The 20,513-nt window shown below is 37.2% G+C and overlaps 1 protein-coding gene across 1 annotated transcript in view; it reads left to right on the top strand.

The window, feature by feature from the left end:
• Positions 1 to 20,513, top strand: part of ADGRV1 (adhesion G protein-coupled receptor V1) — a 487,139-nt gene that overhangs the window by 194,170 nt on the left and 272,456 nt on the right. The window contains exons 79-82 of the mRNA XM_036925534.2: positions 1,999 to 2,248; positions 2,774 to 2,913; positions 4,080 to 4,240; positions 11,317 to 11,417. Coding sequence (XP_036781429.2) covers positions 1,999 to 2,248; positions 2,774 to 2,913; positions 4,080 to 4,240; positions 11,317 to 11,417 — 652 coding nt within the window. The remainder of the gene's footprint in view (positions 1 to 1,998; positions 2,249 to 2,773; positions 2,914 to 4,079; positions 4,241 to 11,316; positions 11,418 to 20,513) is intronic.

Raw genomic sequence — 20,513 nt, 5'->3', positions numbered from 1 at the left:
TAAGGATTAAAGAATAGGGTAAATCAAGAAACAATGCTGCATAGGGGATAATTGTTCGGGTAAGAGAAGATGAGGGCTGAAATTGAGGCAGGGAGGGTGGTACCTTGAAAATAATTAGGTGATAGAATTAACATGGGTGATAGATTGAACATAGAAAGTAAGAGAGATCAAGACTAGTTTTTTTACACCATTCTGAAAATACATTATTCATACATTGTCCTAAGCAGTACTCATGGGCATCTACTGAGAGGGAAGGGTTTGAGAACTGAGCAGGGATAACTGAGCAGGAGAATAATGGAGTCTAGAACAGTCACTGGGAAGCCAGGTGAAAACAATGTCAAGTGATATTGGGCTGGCTGAGGTTGGTCCTGGCAGATGGATTTGTGGTGGTGCCTATCTACACGTGAATATGTTTCACCTCCACCCTTACTTCAGCCTGGGTGTAAAGCAGACTGTGGGATTGGGCAGACTGAGCGCAGTGGAAGGGCATGGATATAGGGCATTAAAGTGACAGGAAGAGGGTAGTCATCAGCAGGTAAGCGAGGCCAGGAATTTGGCATACTTGTGTCAAGGCTGGGTGGAGTCACTGCATGTTATGCAGGTCTCAGTATGCCAAGGTCATGGGGGTTCATGATGGCACCAAAGGGCTAAATCTCAGTAGATTCTAGGGAGGGTGGGTAAGGGGTGTGTAGCCATGTGGCTGAGGTTCACTGGTCTCAGTCACACTGCACCTGGTTGTGGGGGAGGGGAGTCTACTGTGGCAGCTTTTAGCTGAAAGTGAAGGTGTGGGAGGCTGGGTGGGGAGATTAAGAGATGAGGTTCTGGTGAGCTGTTTGGGAGGTCCAGGTGTCTCATACGGCTTGGACTCAGAGGTTTAGAGCCTGGGTGAATCACTGGATTAGAGAGAGGTATTTGAAGGCACCAGTTCAAATATGGTTAAAGTTACAGAGGTGATTTTTTTTTTTTTTGAGAGAGACAGTGTATAGCTAGAGGGAAAAGTTAATTCTTATCCTGTTCTTTTCTTTCTCAAATCTTCCTTTTAAAATCCTCAGTACCATTTCCCAGGTTAGAGGTCTTGACAGGCTATCATTTAGATCCATGATATAATATTATACTCTGTTGTGACCTATAAAACTTTTAATATTTGATGCCTAATTTTTATCCTAATATTCTCCAAACATTTTCAGGCAGGCTTCAGATCTGATTCATCTTTGTATCTCCTCACTGTTTGCAAGCACGATGGATACACACACAAGACTGTCACATTCTTTAGCGAACTGGTTAAAAAAAAATAGAGATTTATAAAACCCCTAGCCTCCTCCTCAGGCAAAGATTTTGATTTATTAAGTCCATGGTGTTATCTAGAAATCTATATTTTAAAACAAGCTTCCAAGTGATTTCAACACACACTGAGGTTTGGAAGCAATTACACTGAGTACAGGACCTTATGCCTAGGAGATGCTCAAAACTAGAATTGTTGAATGGATAAAGATCACCGTTTAGGGATGTTTCTCTTAACTAGTTACATGGTTGAATTCTAAATGCTCTGAAAGGTTCAAAAAGGGTGAAGTAAACTCTTGAAGAATACATGGTTCTGGATCTATCAGGTTTATGGTAAATTCTCAGATAGAGATGAGGGTTTCTCTTTATTGGTGTGCCCTTTCTTCAGCCTGTTCCATCAGTGCTGATACTACTGACACAGGAAAGTATATTTTATAGCCACTGATTACATCTGACATCAGTGAAACAGCTTTCAAAAGTCCACATGTTTCAGGTGACAAGTGGGCTTGGGCAGAGGATGCAAAAAACGTTGTGCAAAAAATCATGGCAGTTAACCACAAAGTAACTGAAAGCATATTGTCCTTTCTGCTTCTGGTTTGCGGGTGTCACGGTTGTACATAAAGGACAGAGCTGCAGTGTAATGACTTTAGTAAATAGAGGTGGATATGTGTATGCACATGCATTCCATTTTATCAGAGCCTGTGCCTTTTGTCACAGAAGCAAGACCATCCTTGACAGTTGCCCGTATTTGTCCATACTGGCTCTTCGCTGGTATCCGCAGCAGATCAATGGCCACAAGTTTGAAGGTAAAGAAGGTGATTATATTCGAATTCCAGAGAGGTTATTGGATGTTCCAGATGCAGGAATAACAGCTGAGAAAAGTGCATGTGAATTAGTCCAGTTCACAGAGTATAGCAGCCAGCAGTGGTTTTTAACCGGAAACAGTCTTCATGCCCTGAAAAATAAGGTAATCTTTCATTTGAAGAATTATGTTTGGAATCTGATTTTTCCTCAGCAGACACACTTCTCAGAATGCATTTGCTTGCTCGGATCTGTGGTAATTAAATGCTACACATGGTGAGCTAACTGTGAAATGTCCCATCTTTTTGAACTATTTTTAGAATGTTTAGTCTCAAAACTACTTGGAAATAATTTCCTTTCTGTTCTATTGAGTATAATGTATCAAATTGGGAAAAGTACAAAATAGAGCTTTAATTTATACCATACTATTATGTACCCCTCTCTTGGTGAAGTCAGACATTTATAAAGTGAGTGTTGTCCCATGACGACTGCTTAGTAACTGACGTGGAGGTAGAATGTTTGCAATGAAAGATCAGATTCTCCACATTTGTAAGTAAGCTAACTAAATCCTGGCAGTAACTAAAGCAAGTGACTAAAGTGATGAGAAAAATGAATCAAAATTCAGAATGGGAGATTCAGTCACATGATGTTGACAATATCATTAAATTTTCTGTTCTTTTTGGCATTACAGGTATTATCTTTCAGTGTGGAGGGTCAGAGTTCACCATCCCTGACTGACAACAATGAGGTTCTGTACAGGATTTATGCTGCCAAGCCTAGAATTGTTCCCCAGACGTCTTTGTGTCTCCTTTGGAATCAGGCTGCTGCAAGGTACTTACTAATAATTCTTTAAAATCAGGATTTGGTTCTTCCTTATTGTAGGACCACTGAAAGCCCAGTGTTTTTGTACTGAGCATAGATGGCTGCCTCAGGTGAGACTTTAGATGGAGAATAACCTCTATAATAAATAAGACAAAACTGCATAGGAAATGGTCTAGCATTGTAGGTGGCAGATGCGACCCGATGATTTAAGTCTCTAACACATTCATCTTTCTTAATTATTACTGTTTTCATGGAATTAAACATGACTTCTACTCAATTAGACAACTTTCCTATGGTTAGTGGTTAATTTACTGGGCAGTAAGGGAAATTATTTTCCTTTTCCATCTGGGCTTGTGGCTCAGGATCTGATGCTCTATGAGGGATTAGCAGGATTTATAGTTCTAGTCCACATATGGCTTGGAGTACATTCTAGGATTAAAGCAATGTACGGGAATGGGGAAAAGAGAACAGTTCTTTCTTTGAATCTCTGTGGACTAAGGCCTCAAGTTCCTTAGTAGCTCTGTCACTTGGAGCTCAGTCTGTGCTTTAGGGTCAGGCATTGCTGGCCCAGCAGGTCTAGGGTCCAAATCAGTCGCTAGATCTGTTTATTACTGACTTACACCTGCACAAACTAAAATTCTAAATTGATTTAATGATTTAGTTGGATAACCAGCTGTCCTTCAAACAACAAAATCCTGGTTAGTCTCTTTCTTTTTTTGCAAAAAAAAAAAAATTTTTTCAGTTGAAATTCTAAATCTGATGACAGATCATAAACCTAATATATAGATGCTCTTTAATCCTCAATATATAATTTGTAATGAATGTTTCAAGCTTGAATCTGTAGTTGGGATTAAGAAGTTTTACGTCCTTAGAAAGGTAAGGGAATCAAGAGGCACCAAAAGGGAAGAGGCTCAAGCAGCCGTCTCTCAGGAACGAGCAGAAGGCTCTGCACATGATGCTCTATTTGCTATAATTGTGACAAAATATTTGTGTTGAAAGCCAGACTTACAGAAGGAAACACTTTATAAAGAACCCTGAGGAACGTTTACGTAATATAAGTGGCTCCAAAACTCCAAGAAGATGAGGTTCAGTAACTTATTATTATTTTTTAAAGCTATCTCAGTACCTTAAGTATTGATGAAAGAAGAGTACCAACGACTGTTTTTTTGCCCTAGCTGGTTGTCTGACAGTCAGTTTTGCAAAGTGGTTGTGGACACTTCAGACTACGTGGAATGTACCTGTTCATACATGTCCGTGTATGCTGTCTATGCCCAGACTGACAACTTGTCTTCATACAATGAAGCCTTTTTCTCTTCTGGATTTATATGTATCTCAGGTCAGTTGCAGCATTTTTGACTCAACAACTTTAAGTATTTATAAGAATGAAAGTCTGTTTTCCTATGGTCTTTTTATATATGGAAGGTGCAAACATACTGTAATTCATCAGCCCTAGGAGAAAATTAACTTTCCCATTGTCTTATTAATTCATACAATGGCTATTTACAGTGGCCAACTTACTGAGGATAGAGGAGAGAACAAGACATGGTTCCAACTTGGATTATAAAATACAATGCGGAATAGAAGATAGATGATAGAATTCGGGTTAGGGTTAGGCCTAGGAAAGAATATAATTCATAGTGTCGTAATTTAGAGGGCAGGTTCCACAGTAGAATGTCAGGGTTTTGTGAGAGAATATACACAAAGCATTTTGTATTTTCATTAAAAAAAAAACAAACCTACCCCGCTGATTTGTATTCTACAACCTAGGAGCCCTAAATATGCTCAACCACTGTGTTAAAAATAGTCTCACCTTCCACACCTAGGCCTCATTTCTGGCAGGAATTGGAACTTGAATTGCATTAATGTCTCTAAAACTACCTTAACTTTGATTAACTGTAGAATTATCCTTATTTGCTGTATGGTTACATGGTTGAGAATCTGAGGATTCCTTAAACTCTATTCCTATCCCCCAATCCTTGCCCATCTCATGCCCTGACTCATCTTATACAGCCCAGAGCTGTTCCTGTGTACAATGTGCTGTACAGAGAACTGCATGTAGGGTAACTTTGGAGCCAGACTGCCTGGGTTTGAATCCTCATTCTTCCATTGGCTAGTCATGGGACCTGGGGCAAATTACTTAGTTTCTGTATTCCCCAATTTCCCTACCTATAATATATGATTGTAAATTATATTAATGTAACAGTGTGGTAAATATACTAGCCCAGACATTTCTGATATCTTGCTTTTATGATGTTTTGTCTGTAAATGTATCATTAAAATTCATGTCTTTTTTATTTGGTGTGCAAACAGTCCCCCCTAGTAATCTTTATCTATTAGGAAATTTTTGTGGAGGTAGAAGCAAGCGATTAAATATTGTTTTTTGTCATGGTCTTAAAATCCTTTAACTACAATTTTATTTTATAAAGTTTGACCTCTTCCTTAATGTATGGTACTTTTGAACCTAACTTAGTTTCAATAGCAAAAGTTAATAATTTCTTATTCTTAATAACATATTTCATAAGGATGACATTTCTTGCTTAATGCATTTTCTAGGTCCACAGAGTTCCAAAATTAGGAGATATCCTTCTTACTTTAATGCTAATGTGTTTATAGAAATTCATAGATAGATGAAATAAAACCAAAAAGTAAAATGTTGAAATAAAATCTAGATGTCATTTCAAGTATTTCCATACAGACATAAAGCCAAGTGCTGCTATGACCACAAAAATCTCTTTCTTGTTCTAAATACTGAACATAAAAACAGCTTCAAAAACTAAAGACAGATGTTAGAAGCAACAGGACTTTAAAATATTTCCTGGAAGAATTAGTAATATATATTTTTTGCAGCTCACTCTAGAAAAGGCTACATAGATGTGGTCGTGTATTCATAATTGACACCTAAATATCAATATCTAGTTTTATGGCTTTTGACTTGGAGTCATATTTGAAATTTTTATTTTTCTCCCCTTCTGTCCACGACATATTGTTAATGAACATTGCATTTTCTGTAGATCAGGAGATGTAAAGTCCCATCTTTGTGTCTCAGTTTCAGTTTCTGGGAAGGGTAATTGTCCATCTCTCTGACGGGCCCCCAGGAACTGGAGAAGAAAATTTCATGTATCTTGAATATACGTTCTATAATTTCAATTAGGCCACACCAGATATGCCTCTGGATTTGGAAGCAGTCTGACTGGCTCTTTTCATGTAGTGTGATGACATATAATTAGACAGGAATCAAACTTTTTTGTTTAAATCAGAATAGATTTAAACACACAATGTGTCTGTTCCAATTCTAGTTCAGAGTTCTGGTTACAGAATAACTGAAATGATCAAAGTGTGTGAAATGGGTGTAGAGGTTAAAAAGTTTAGTTATCCTCAACTTAGAAAGATGCAAGATGAGGGTCTGTGCTTGTGGCTTTTAAAATTGTAAGCCAGTTTACCAAACTCCAAGAAATTAATCTAAGTTTATCTCTCGAAGCTATGAAAGATAGAGAGACCGGTGAAACCTAAGCATGCACATTAGTGATTACATTATGGAACTCCAAAGATGACTTGGGAGAAATACAGCTTAGAATACCCTTAGCAGATAATGCCATGATTTTACAGTACAGTTATTAAGGAACCTAAGCATGGTTTGAGGTACACATTACTATTTGGGAGATAAGGTCAAAGAGGCCTACTCTATTCCTGTAACTGTTGATGTTGTATTATCAAAGAGAGATTATTGGATTGGAATCATCTGGTTTTGTCTCTAAATACATTTCCTGTGTCCCTGTGATCTTAACGAGACCCTGTAACAATCCATAATCCATTTTAGGTTTAATAACAATATGTGAACCAGGTGATATCTGATACACTTTAAAGACTCCTCTGTAGTGCTTTAAGTTGAGATTATATATGGACTACAGACCTTACATTTATCTCATTGGTTCTTTGTTTCCTTACGGTGAAGAAATCCTTTTAGTTCTCTTAGAGTAGAGAAAACAAATTAGTTAAACTAAAGCTTTCGCTTTAAAATGGCTAATGGTTTTATTTATAGATTACCAAGTGTGTAAATGCCAATTTTACAGTTAAGTAACAGGAAATAATTGTCTAAATTGCTAAATAATAAGACTTGCAGGATAAGTAAATCAACACAATGCAAAGGCCTTTGAAGCATACTTATTCTTCTGTTCAAGGTTTATTAAGCTGCAAGAACATTCTAGTTGTTCATTTTAAATTTTACAAGTGGAGATTCTTGCAGTTTTTTCAGAGGAAAAACAATACTTTATCCCTTTACCAGATCCCACCCGTTCATTTAAAATTATTTTTTAAAATAAGGAATATTTAAAATTTTTGTGTTAAATTCTTCCAAAACTATCAAGTTCATATTCACTCTAATTGTTCTAAGTTAGCCATTATGATTATGGGAAGGGTTATATCAAACAACTTCATTCTGACTATCAAATGGGAAGTTACTCATAAGAGGAATATTGTGTAAGAACTTAAAGCAATTTGAAGGGATAACTGTGGGTGGTAAGACAAGGAGCTTAGTTTTAATTCTGACATGCTATAAATATGTGGGATTTCTCTAGCTGTGTACATACAGGTGTATTATTTAAGATCAGCTTGGACAACTTAAATGTCTTAAATAAGCAGATTTAGTCCCAGGGTTGATTAATTCAGTACCTCAGTGCTGTCATCAGGGGCCCAGCCTCTTCTCATGTTTCTGTTTTGCTCTTCTCAAAGATTTTGTTTTATTTTCTCAGTCTTGCCCCTACATGGCCTTAAGCTGGCTACAGCAGCTGTAAGCGTCACACAATAATGTCTGGGCTTGCCAAGGGCAAAAACACTTATTTGGATCATGTTTTAAGAGCAATGAAACTCTCCTGAAAACCGCCCAGAATGTTTTCCCGCACACCTCTTTGACCAGAATTGTGTTTCATGACCTTTCATAAACCAGTCTGTCTCTGGGAGAAGATACAGATAGAAACACAGACAAGCAGGAGGAGAGCAAGTCACTTTTTTGAACATTGTGTCTCCACTGCCCAACACAACCCTCTGGTATATAGTAGTTTTTCAGTAGCTACTTGTTAAATTGATAAATACACAGTGTTGATCTGACCTCCTCCTGTAACAAGATGCACTTGGAGCTGCGTAAATCAAGTTCAGACATTGAAGTCTCAAACCACGTCACTTTGTCCATGTTTAATAGAAAATTCTTCTGAAATGTAATGTACTCTTTCTGGCTCTCACTTGTGAGAGTTTAACACCACACTCTCCAACAGATCTTTCTGTGACAGTGGGAATGTTCTACACTGTCCAGTATGGCAGCCACTGGCCCCATTATTGGGCCTTGAAATATGGCTGGTACAATTGAGGAACTGAATTTTTAATTCTATTTAATTCTGTTAACATTTAAATAGCTACAGATAACTACTGGCTATTATATTGAACCTCTCAGGTTTAATACCCTGATTATCTGGAGGCTGGTCACCTGACAACCACATCCTTCTGGAATAACCCTTTCCCCTGAAACACAGAAACTGTATATTCTAAAGTGTTTCAGATTGACTTCTGGTCAACCTGTTGTACTTTTTCAGACTTAATAATTCTGTTTTTCTGCGCTTGGCTTATTAGTAGCAGTAAACAGGAGGCATTGTGCTGAAGAGAGAGCTGCAGGAATATGTGAGTCAGTAGAGAGATTAGCTATAAAAAGTAGAAAAAGTGACAATTACAGCTAAGCATTAGGTAGGAAAATAGAAAAAAACTAAGCTGACACTAATAGCAGGTTTATTAATGTAGTGATCATTCGGTTTTGCTTAGGTTTATCTGTAGAGAAGGCATATAAATACATGGATACAAAATTCAAGTAAATACTTTGAAGATGTCATGGGAAAGAGTACTAATATTTGGTTTGTGGAAGGATATATATACTTCAGTAATTTGGAAAGTGAATCCCATCCTTAGGGGGTGCTGAACAATAGAGATGTTTACTTGACATGCATATTCATATACAAATATTATACATACAAACATTTAAATATTGTATAGTTAGATAAGAAGATCTTTGGTCCAGTTTAATAGCAAAAGAATTTAGCTGTTCTTTAGAGTTTTTCTTACCTAAATCAAAGATTGTCAGTGTTACTTTATTAAAGATAATTTACCTTTCATTTTCTAATCTTACAGAAAAGTCCTTTGTGTTAGTGAACTAATTACTTTCTCTTTTCCAACTGAGTCTATAACCTACATACGGCTAAGGAAAATTACTCAATTAGTTGCTTGTTTTTTTCCACATAATTGCCAAAAAATCAATTTAAAAAAAACTGTTTACACTTTTTTAGCTAATACTTGAATTGTTATACTGTATTTTTAAGAAGCATGCTATTTATAGCTATAACATTGGGTAACTTTTGATTTACCTATTTATAGTATGAAATTAACCATCATATATTACAGTTATAGGCTAATAGGTTCCAGCCCATTTTACTGCCACTGGTTTTGAATCCTGGACTGCCACCAGGTGTTATGGTAGCATTTTAATTGACGCTTATCTACTTAATTAAATATTCTTGAGTTGGTGAAGTATAACTGGACTAAATTTGTATCATGAAATAAGCATATAATAGAGAATTACTAAGTTAAGGGAAAAGGCTGTGAAAAACCTCTTTTTGTGGACTGAAAAAACATTTGGCTTCTGTAGTTCTCCTTTGCCCAACACTAATCCCCTTGCCTCACACCGTTATCACCTACCACAGTAACTTACAATAAAGTACGTATTTGTGATCATGAGGCCTATATTGGAAAAAACTTGCAAGGGCTGCTTTTAAGTCAGTATATTACACACACACACATTCTCTCTCTCTCTCTCTCTCTCTCTCTCTCTCTCTCTCTCTCTCTCTCTCTCTCTCTCACACACACACACACATACACACACACACTCAAATCTTGAGTTTAAGCTAACTTTGATCATCATAGGAATTTCAAAGTGTATTATTAATGAGTTCAGAGCATCAGCTTCAATGGTTTATAAACAACCTAAGTAAAGGTGCAAAATCAGGTACAACTCTGCAATTTCTGGCTATACTGTGTATGTGTGTGGGTAGATTTTGGAGGCAGTCTCAGGACCTACACACCTGTCTCAGACACCCCTTGGCAGCTTTACTAAAAAAGGATTTCTCCAGATTTCTTGGCTAAATTTCTAGGCCAAAAGCTTTGACCAATGCAAAACTTCATTTCCTTTGTGGAACTTTGTCTAACTTGCTAAAATCTAAACATAGTGAAAGCTTTTCCCAGAAGCATTTATAAGAGGCATTTCTATACAGAAGATTAGTCATAGACCCCATGCAGGCATTTTGCAGATGCCCAGTCCACTTAGGCCAACATATGGTTTACTTTACAAGTTTGTTCCATGACTTCAGAGAAGATAATGAGAAAACAAAATGTTAAATAAATGCAGTGTCTCCTGTTTGCCAATGAGGCATTGAGAAATGCGCTAATCCATGCAAAGTACATGGAAAAACAGTATACACATGCCAATTGTTATGTTTTGGTAATTCTTAGACAAAGTAACTCTGTTGAGGATGAGAGTGGAGTAAAACGCTTAAGTGAAAAGTGCAGCACATTTGATATTTAAAAGCCAGGAAATATTTTACAAATATGCATATACTGCAGTTAAAATATGGCATGAAAAGAAATTTATATTAGTTGCAAGATAAAAGATTTGTATGTTAGTGCTGAGGTTTTAGGTATCTCTGTAAAATAGTGTAGATAGGAGATTACAAGTTGATTTTTCTTAAAAATCAGTAATTTTCTTCATCCCACGTAGAAATGTAGATATTCAGTTTAAAAGTCAATTCAGGGGGAAAATAATACATTTTATTCCTGGTTTTGGCTTCCAGGAGCATAAGGTTGCACCAGAATTCATAATTACCACTGTTATAATTACGTAACTGTTCCTAGGAGATAAAAAGGGGTAATTATCAAACCTGAGTTTTGGTAGTGCCATTCACAATTTTATGGCTGAAAAATTCTATTCACCTCCCTAAACAACTATTTAGCCAAGCCACCTGTTCAGAGAAGATTGGATTGGAATTTCTTTCCTTAAACAGTAAAACTCATCTAATGGAAACAAAACCAAAAGCTTTGTGAAATTACTAATGTGCTTAATTTGTGCTTTATTTTTCCTATGAGAATGAACAGGTAGATATTTGTAAGATGAAGCTATCCTTGGGCTTAATTGATAACCGTGAAGATTTTATATATCATGTAAAATGAAATAGGTTAAAATTGCAACATAATCTTTCCCAGAGATACTGTGCTCTGCAGCATAGGCAGACTACAGTTAGGATTTTAACCGTTCCAAAGATTTTCCCTTTGCTATTGTTTGTTCATGGATCATAAAACCACACGTGGACTTTTTTGTTCCTACAGGTTTTTGCCTGGCTGTTCTTTCCCATATCTTCTGTGCCAGATATGCCATGTTTGCAGCTAAACTTCTGACTCACATGATGGCAGCCAGCTTAGGTACACAGGTAGGAGAGCTCTGGAATTTCTGACTTTCATAAGATTTTCATGTTTCCTCTTCTATGATCCTTGAACTGAATGTATAAGTAAAGTTGGATCTCAACCTAGTTAAGAGAAGCTTGTTTAATTTTGTAGTAGAAAAGGATGGGGTATGAGGGAGGTAAAAGGAGATGAGAGATTCAGGCCTAAAAAAGTGTATTTTGTTAACTTCTTTCCACAGAGAAGTACCTCAATATCATCACTTATAAGAAAATAGCTGCTGATTATCATGAAGCATCATATTATTAACTTTGCTTAATCTATTACTAATGTGTGTATATACTAAAATTAGCATATTTAAAAAAATTTGAATAGCATATGCTCTGTTACAGATTCTTCATGTGGAGGGCATTAAAATGATAATATATTTAAAAATACCTGGATAATGTATTTTGCTTCATTTAATGCTACAGAATACAGTTTGGTAAAATATTCGTTTTTGAAAAATTGTTCAAGTGTCTGTGCAGAAGAAATAGTGTGAGAGTCATTGAGTGATTCACTAGCATGAAGTTCAAAGCATACCGTTTTAAAGCACAGAGGTTGATCAAAAGAGGAAATTAAATGCCTTTTCTGTCCATGAGGTACTCACAGTCTAGAATAAGTAAATGTTCATATAAATAACTGTAATTCAGTGTGATAAGTGCAATGATAGACCACTTGCTAGCTACTCTGTGAATGTAAGTGAGGACGTTAATCTTCCTGTGAAGGCCGAGGAAGTCTTCGCAGAGGTGCTGATCTTTGAGCTGTGGGACTCAGATGAGAGGTTCATGCAGTTTGATAAGTGGAGAGACGGACATGGCTGCTTGTGTAAGCAAACGGGGGAAGATGTGATCACATCTACTTTAGGTGTGTGATTACAGCTTCAGACGGTCATAATACTGCATATAATATTATTGAGAGAATTTTTAATATTGTTTAATAAAATAAAATGTCCCCTTTTCTGGGTAAATGGGAGCATTTCTGGAGTGTAGAAAATGCCGCTTCGTGGTTGGGTGCTGGTTGTGTATGTATGTGGTCAGTTTACCCAAATACGTGTGCTGTACACATAAAATTTACACTCTTATTTTTTTTTTTTAATGTTGATGACCTTTTGTTGAACTCCAAACAGAACTTTTAAAAACCAAGATGAGTGGAGGAGCTGAAATGAAAAATGGAAAATTTTTTGGGACATTGTACTTCTGTTGCCTTTTTTTGTCCCAAGAGTGAAAATGACATGTGTAATTTCATAACTCTGTTTTTCTGGGAACAATTTAGTGTTAGATTCCAAGCAGAGGATTCCAGGTTGTGTTTTTAAAGTACCTATGAACTCTAAGAGGTAACAGCTGTTACTGAAGGAGGGCTCAACACTGAATTTGACAAGCTATTTATATTGTCTTGGTAACCCATCTTAGTTGTCTGATCTTGCCTTTGCTTCTTGTATGTAAGATCGTAGAAAACCCGCCTTCCATAATTAGAGTTTACTTGGCTGTATTAACCACCCACTCTGGTGACTTTTTGGCAGCAGAATTTGTACAAGTCTTAATTATAGCACTGTAGAATTACAGACAACTCTTTAGTGTCCTAGCCTACAAATTTGCTCATGTCTAGGGATGTGAAAGAAAGACTGAGGATTTTTATGCTGGGACATTGTCTTCTGATTCACATTGTACTTCAAGTTAATTTAGGAAAAATGGTTAGTCAAATCCATGTTTTTCAGTTTAATTTTAGAACAGATGAAGCAATGTGGCATGAACAATCCTATAACGTATGTGACTTGCGACATGAAATAACTAAAAACCTTTTCCATAGTCTATTTTTGGCAGTAGAATGGGAATATTGTTGTTAAAAGTACTGGTTCCTTAAAATGTCTTGCCTGTGTACTTTGATTTTTAAAATACCCTCTGAATTAAAGAGAATAATTATCTCCTTAAAACACTTTAGCAAAGGCTTTTTAAAATTCTTAGAGTCTCCAAGAAAAGAAAGGACACTGACTGCAGGAACATGGGCCCACCTTTCCAAATTTTAAGGTCATACATCTCCAGTTATAGCAACTTGCCAACAGGGGTACTGCAGTTCCAGCCTCAGCTCTCTCATTTAGAATCCTTCATCAATGTTCTGTTGACATCCCTGGAGGTACAGCTGCCTCTAGAGCAGTCTTAAGAAATTCAGGTTTGGCCTGTGGTTCTTTGGCTTTGAGAGTGAATCTTCTCTAACTGACCTAGAGTGTTTGAGTTGTGAATAAATTCACAGATAAGTTGGCAAGACTATTTGTTTCAAATCTTTATTACTGACCTAGAACTAAGTTGAATGCTTCTGTGAGGAAAGGAACAATGGAGATGTGATTAATCTCTGACTTCCTTCTAGAACAGCATAAGGTCAGTCAGCAGTCAAGAAAATGTGTGTCTGGCTCTCCTTCTCTACTTCTTGCAATAGGTATATAATGTGTGTGTGTGTGTATTATACATAATATTTTATTAATTTTATATATATATATATATATATATATATATATATATATATATATATATATGTCTGTAAGTGGAAGAAGATAGACAAGAATCCAAAGATTATTCTTGCTTTAAAAGTCAGAAGATTCTGCTTTAATCTGAAGCTTGCATCACTCCAGCTTGTTTAGGGATCATTGACTATAATTACCAGGAGATGGCAGTAGAAGTTTTTGTTTTTGCAAAACAGTTTCAGTCCCTAGCAAAGATGGAGTTCAGGAGAAAACTTGAGAGGAGTTTTCACAGCACTTCTTTGATGTGGCTGGAGCATATCCTTCTGCAACATAGCAAATGCACATTTATGGCTTCCTACCATTGTCTTTCTATCCCCTTTGTTCAGAACTGAACTGAATGCATCTAGGGTTCCATAAGAAAGCATGTACATCACTAGCTTGGAATATATCTTTCTATCATTTATCACTTACAGTTAAATTCAGGGGTATAACATTATTCTTATTATCTTTATGCTGTGATAAACTTTTAAGAAGTATGTTATTGATAGAAAAATATGTTTATTGAAATGTCCTAGGTAGAAGTTTTGAGATAAGATCTGTATTTTCAGTATTGTTAATTTAAAAAGCATGTAATTTTTCTTCAATGCCAAGTTACTGTTTTTCACTTATCTAAAAGAGAATAATTTAATGGCAAGAAATAGCAAGACCGTTGCAATGCAAGTATGATGTGAAAAAACAGCAAGCAGATTTTCATGGCATTGGGTGATATTTCTGGGAAAAACGTCTAATTATGTCTTTGTAATTTTTATCTTAGAATCACATTGCCAACCCATGTGTACCCTGATAAGGCTGGTAAACAACTAGGACAAAGGACAAGTTTGCAGTTCAGGGTTCTCAGTTCTGGGGGATCGGTCAAGAGAAGTGGTCCTCCAAATCTAGAGAAAGAACAGAAGTCTCCTCATAGAAAACATGATGATAAGATAGAACAGCATTTACTCTGGTTAATAAACTTAACAAAGGGGACATTTTTTTCTCCCTGATTTTTCTTTGTATGGCTAAAGCACATTTTCTGAAACTGAAGGGTAAATTTGTGTAGAAAAAAATTGTGTGTAGAAATTAAGTATATTAGCCAGGCTATACATTTTCTGAATCCAGATGTCACTGAATATCTGAGAAGTTGAAATACTTATATTTAATTTTTTGGTTGCCACTGGATGTGTGGGAGATTTAGCTATGTCGGCCTTCTCCATAAAACAGAACGACGGACTTGCCTTAAAATTCAGAGGACTATTCTCTGTAATTTAGCAAAAGTTGGGCTGTCAGTATCCTGTCCAGTTTCCTCATTCTGCAACATGTTGGGATGGCATTTTACAACATAATTTTGTTTTGCAAGCAGGATGCTGCTCAAATATTTCTGCCAATAAATTCTGTTTTAACCTAAAGTTTATGTCATTTTAACTTTGAATATCTATTACCCTTGAGACTCTTTAAAGTCATTGACTACATATGAATTAAGCCAAAATCGTGTGTAACCTCTCAAATACAGGCTCCGTCTGGCTACTACAGGGCCTGGTGTTTCTCCTTGCAACCTGTACTGTTTCATGGAGGCTACCAGCCCAAGAAAGGGCCATGTGTGTCAAGTCACAAAACATGTATCTATCTAACAAGCATATTTTTATCTATTAAAGCAGAATGAGATAGAAATTTTAAATTTTAACGAAATTGTAAAATAAATCCATTCATGAGAACAGATTCTTCTTTGGTTGGAAGTTTTAGTTAACCACTTGTTAACCTGAGTATCCCTTATTATTTCTACTTGTGTTAATAAAAAAAAGTACTTGAGTTTATGTACAAGGATCAAAATTGGTTCTTCCTTTGAGGACTGGGAACTTGAGAAGCACAAAGAGTCACTATTCAGTAGAACATTTATGATTATGTATTAGTGCAGATGCAAATGCGTTAGGAACATGCTTCCTAAACTGTGATGTAGGCATCGTGTTGAAGAACACATGCTGAGTGGGTAAGTTTGCGGTGGGTTCCTACAGTCGCCTGTGAGGGGGACGAGATCGGCTGCATTTGACTCAGGTGCAGCTCTGGTGGCTCTTGCCGCCACCCTGCTTCTGCTCAGCTGGAGTATGAAACCCAGTCAACCAGTTTCTTGCTGTAAGAAAGTATTTGTTTAAGAAATTACACTATCTAAATTTTTTACTTTTATTTAAAGTGCCATTGCCTTTGAAACTACTAACAAATATTTATCTTTCTTCCTTGAAGGAAAGACTTGTGCCACTGCTTCCTTTTCTCTCTCGTTTTTTTCCCCCTCATCTGGGTGACTAAGGAAAGGAAAGGTCCTTAGACAGGCAAACTCAGAGTATATGCTAGGCTTTTATTTTGGTCTTTTTCATAGCATTTCACACTTGGCAGAACCTATTAGTGTTGTTTTTGGACATATAAACCAGTGGGAAAAAAGTGGAACCAGCCCCCAACCAGATACTTCTTTTTCCCTTGAAGAGTGTGTGAATGCCTCTATTTGAATGGTTTTAAGTTTGTAAGGCTTTTATTTTTATATTTTACACACAAAAAAATCTGAAGTCTTCAGGTTGTACCTTTTCTTCATATAGAGATTAATGAATACATTTAATTTGAATTTTTGAAACTATTTGCTCTTAATTTAGGTGTGTATATTAGTGTGGCCAAAATATTATTACCTTCATGTTGATGAGTTTATAGTGAATTTATAGAATTATAGTGAAATTAAAACAAACAAAAAAGAGCAAACCTTGCTTATCCCAAGTGAGGTTCCTCATTCATCTGTGAGCTCAGTCACTGCTCACTCATCTACCATATGCACAGTTTTGAGATTGTGTAATGGGAGATAGCAAAATATGCACACATGAAGTATATACGTAACAGCCTAAAACAGTGACCTCATGGTGAGAGCCCAGCATGCACATAAAAGATGATCTCTTTTGTAGTATATAAGCTGTGGATGGGGGCCTCAACTGGAAAAGGCTCCATGTAGCAAGTGGAATCTGCCTGGTGGTTAGAACGTGGCACATTCTAAGCAAGGAAAATAATAAGAATAAGGGCATGGAGGTTATAGTGAACCCAAGGAGTTCCACCTAGGTCAGGCCTGCCAGCTGCATAGATAAAGAAGCCAACGTCAGATCTGAGAACTGGGAGGAGGCAACGATGGAGCTAGTCTAAGAAGACACGTATGAAAGGGAGTATTTTTAAGGGTTAATCTGGCAATTAGAGATAAATGAAAAATGGGTTAAATTAGCCGAGAGGATGGAATTAGGGAGAAACGTTTAGAGAGGCAAGATGAGCAGCTTTTCTGTCGTCTGGTTACGATGGGTTGTGACTTGGACAGTGGCTGTGGCGATGAGAATTCAAAGTAGGGAATGAGAGCTAATGAAAACCCCTTATTTTGCTTTAGGACAGTTTTTCAATTCCACTTCTCTCTTTAAATCAATAAAAAGGCCACATTGTGAATTTTATTTATTAAATATTAATATAATATTGGTAAGATTTATATGAGTTAAGGATTATGAGACAGGTACTAATATTATTCCTCTTTTATAAGGAAATTAAGGCACAAACATGTTTTACTTGCCCTAGGTCACATACATGGCGGTGACAGAACCAGTCATTGCATGCAGGCAGCCAGGCCCCAGTCCTCACTCTTAATCACTTACCTATTGTGCCTCTTGAGTCAGGAGTTAGTGAGATTTACTCTATCACCAAAGGACATAGACAAGTTTAAGGTGCCTGTGAAACTGGCAGTTTCATTTGACTTAAATAGAAAAGGCTGGAAGGTTTAATAGATGGAGTGGGATACATGCAGCTTTGGACATCGGGTTTAAAGTTTCCACAGCACATTTAAGCTCATGATTCAGATGTTAGCTACAGAAACATAGAGGCCTTGACACTGTAAACTAGGTTCTTTGAGAAATGTTGTAGAGAACCTGCGGTTTTAGAATAGACATAGCTGATGTCATTGCGGGCTCGCCTTTATGGCACTGAGCTAAGTGATTTCCATGTGCTGCCTTATCTACTCCATATAACCGCAGATGAGATGAGCACTGTTATCCCTGTTTTATAGATGGAAAGAATGGGATTAAGAGAAGTTCAGTTACTTATCTTAACCTTCATGGGTAGGATGTGGTGGATGGAAGAAGGATTCAAACCCAAGTCTGTTTGGCTCCAAAACCCATGTGTTTAAAACACTGTTCCATGTGAAATGAGAAGGCTCATTAGGAGCAAATAACAGCATAGTTTCTTAAGCCAAGGAAGGAAAAAAAGATTTCAAACGGAAGGGAGATTAGTCTTCAAGTTCGGCTAGAGAAAGGCCCTGAGACCTTGAAGAGAGAGGATGAAAATTAAGCATAAAAGGTTAGGGAGTGAGTGGAGAGGGAAGGAAACAAAGGGGCTGCTTGAGCCCATACCCTCCATACCTGTGAGCAGTCCGGCTGTGAGAGAAGGGGACAGGTGGGGCCCAGGAAGAGGGGACGGCCCTGTGGCTTCTGGTCCTAGAGGGCTTGCTGAAGGGAAGTAGGGGTGGGCCGGAGGCGCAGGTCTCCGCTCCTACCCTACTTTTCAACGTTGGTTTTTACTTTTCTTGAAAGAGAACTTCCTGTAGAAATTCAATGAAAGGGTAGCAGGAATTAGTAAATTTCTCTGTGGTCCTTGTTTTTATTTATACTTTTTGATAGCTTTGACATTTTTATGCCTCAAGCAAATGACAGCCTGCCTAGCACGCCTGACCTAGTTGTGTTACGTCCAGAAGATTAGGGCTCTGTTTTGAGCATTTTTGCCCCCGTGTCTTGAATCCAAATTTCTTTGATGATCTTAACATTTTTCTTCTTATTATTTTTATTGAATTCTATGTGAACTTGCAATCGATTATGACCTAGAGTTGTAACTCCTGATTATCAAATAATTTTATAATCCTATCTACAACTGAAAATATTAATATTACAGTATTCACAAGTATGTGAGGGATTAAGACAATATTGCTATTCAAAATGGAGTGAAGCTTGAATATTGATCCCAGTATTGAATTTCAGGAGAAATTCCATTATTTTTGTGTTCTTCTTGAGTATAGACTTCATATTAATCCATTTTTCAGTCTTTAAATATTTTAATAATGAGTATTAAAATATTTTTAAGGTTTAACATATTAAAGCTCCTTTTCTTCAGCAAGCTTTCAAAATTCCACTCAACCGTAGACTGTTCTCACTAAATTGAAAATAAGTGGATGCTGAAGATACAAAAATAGTATCATGGTCACACTACTGGGAAATTCGGACTTTCCCAAGTGCTGAGGTAGCAAAGCAACAGAAAGAGTGAGTAATATGCTGAATAAGGCCCCAGTGCCATTATCATGTTTGCTGCCGAGCTTTTGTTACTAGGAAAATTTGTGAGGCAAATCCAGAGTTCGCCAGAAAATGCTGCTTTGGAATCTTCTGTTATAGTCTCAGAAACATAAACTACCCTTGACTTCTAAAAGGCTTCCTTTGATGTCCCTAACTAGGGAGAATTAGTATCTGAGAAAAACTGTTCTTATGAAGATTTAATGATGGTTCTAAAGAACTTTAACGAACAAATGTGGGGCGTAGGGGGAAGAGTCCCGGTTTTGGAATAAAGGACAAATGGGGTAATGTCCCTGGGCTGTGCTGGAGAAACCAGTGGAAAACTAACAAGACTGTCTGCCTTGCAGAATTGGTAGGAGAGTGAAAGATAATGTTCCCCATACAGTCTGGGGAGCCAGGGGGCAAAGAACAAGGGCAGAGAAGAATCCTGCTGCCCACAGCCTTGCAGAGGCCCACTGGGGTCTGCGGAGTCAGGCAGTCCGTAGCACCTCCTGGAAAACCATGCTTGGCTCTCTGATCCTGAGGTTTTCTTAAAGCAACTGCAGGGGAGGTGGCAGTTCTTTCAGCACCACCCTTTTCAGACAATCAACTCTATCACTGCTGTTACCACACCTCTATTACTAGATAGTGTCCTAGAAATTCTTCTCTTTGGTCAGCCTTATCTGTAGATACTGTAGTCATTTGGCTTTGTTTATATTTTTCAAATGAGAATCCCCCCTCCCCCAACCTCGAGGGTTTTATAAGTGTTTGTGCCTTTATTGCTTGTGTTGAATGATTACAACTTTAACAGCTGCACACATATATATGCCCATTTTTAAAAAGCTGTGTGTGTGTGTATGTGAGGATAGGGTGTGAGCTCTTGCATGTATATATGTATACATTTGAAATTTGAAGTAGGTGTAACTTTTAAAACACAGAAACACTATTTAATGAAACTCCTGAGGAAAACCATAAACTATTGATAAGCATCATTCCATTAATCCCTGCAACACTTTATGCGATAATCATTATTATCTCTGTATTGCATATGAGAAATTTGAGACTCCCCAAGAAGTTAGTTACATTGTTTGCCCCAGATCCCACATCAAGTAGGTCTGTCAACTCCAAAGTCCTCACCTCCCTCTCTGCCCCTTTGGGAAGGACCCTTCAGAACCCCTCAGGGGCGCCTTTCATCCACTGCCATGGAACATAACAGCATGGGCTCTTGCAGACAGTTTTTTTTAAACAGCTTTGTTGAGATAATTCACGTACCATAC

Source organism: Manis pentadactyla, chromosome 2, assembly GCF_030020395.1.
Source record: "Manis pentadactyla isolate mManPen7 chromosome 2, mManPen7.hap1, whole genome shotgun sequence".
NCBI classification, from domain to species: Eukaryota; Metazoa; Chordata; class Mammalia; order Pholidota; family Manidae; genus Manis; species Manis pentadactyla.
This window is presented reverse-complemented; position numbering and strand designations above follow the sequence as displayed.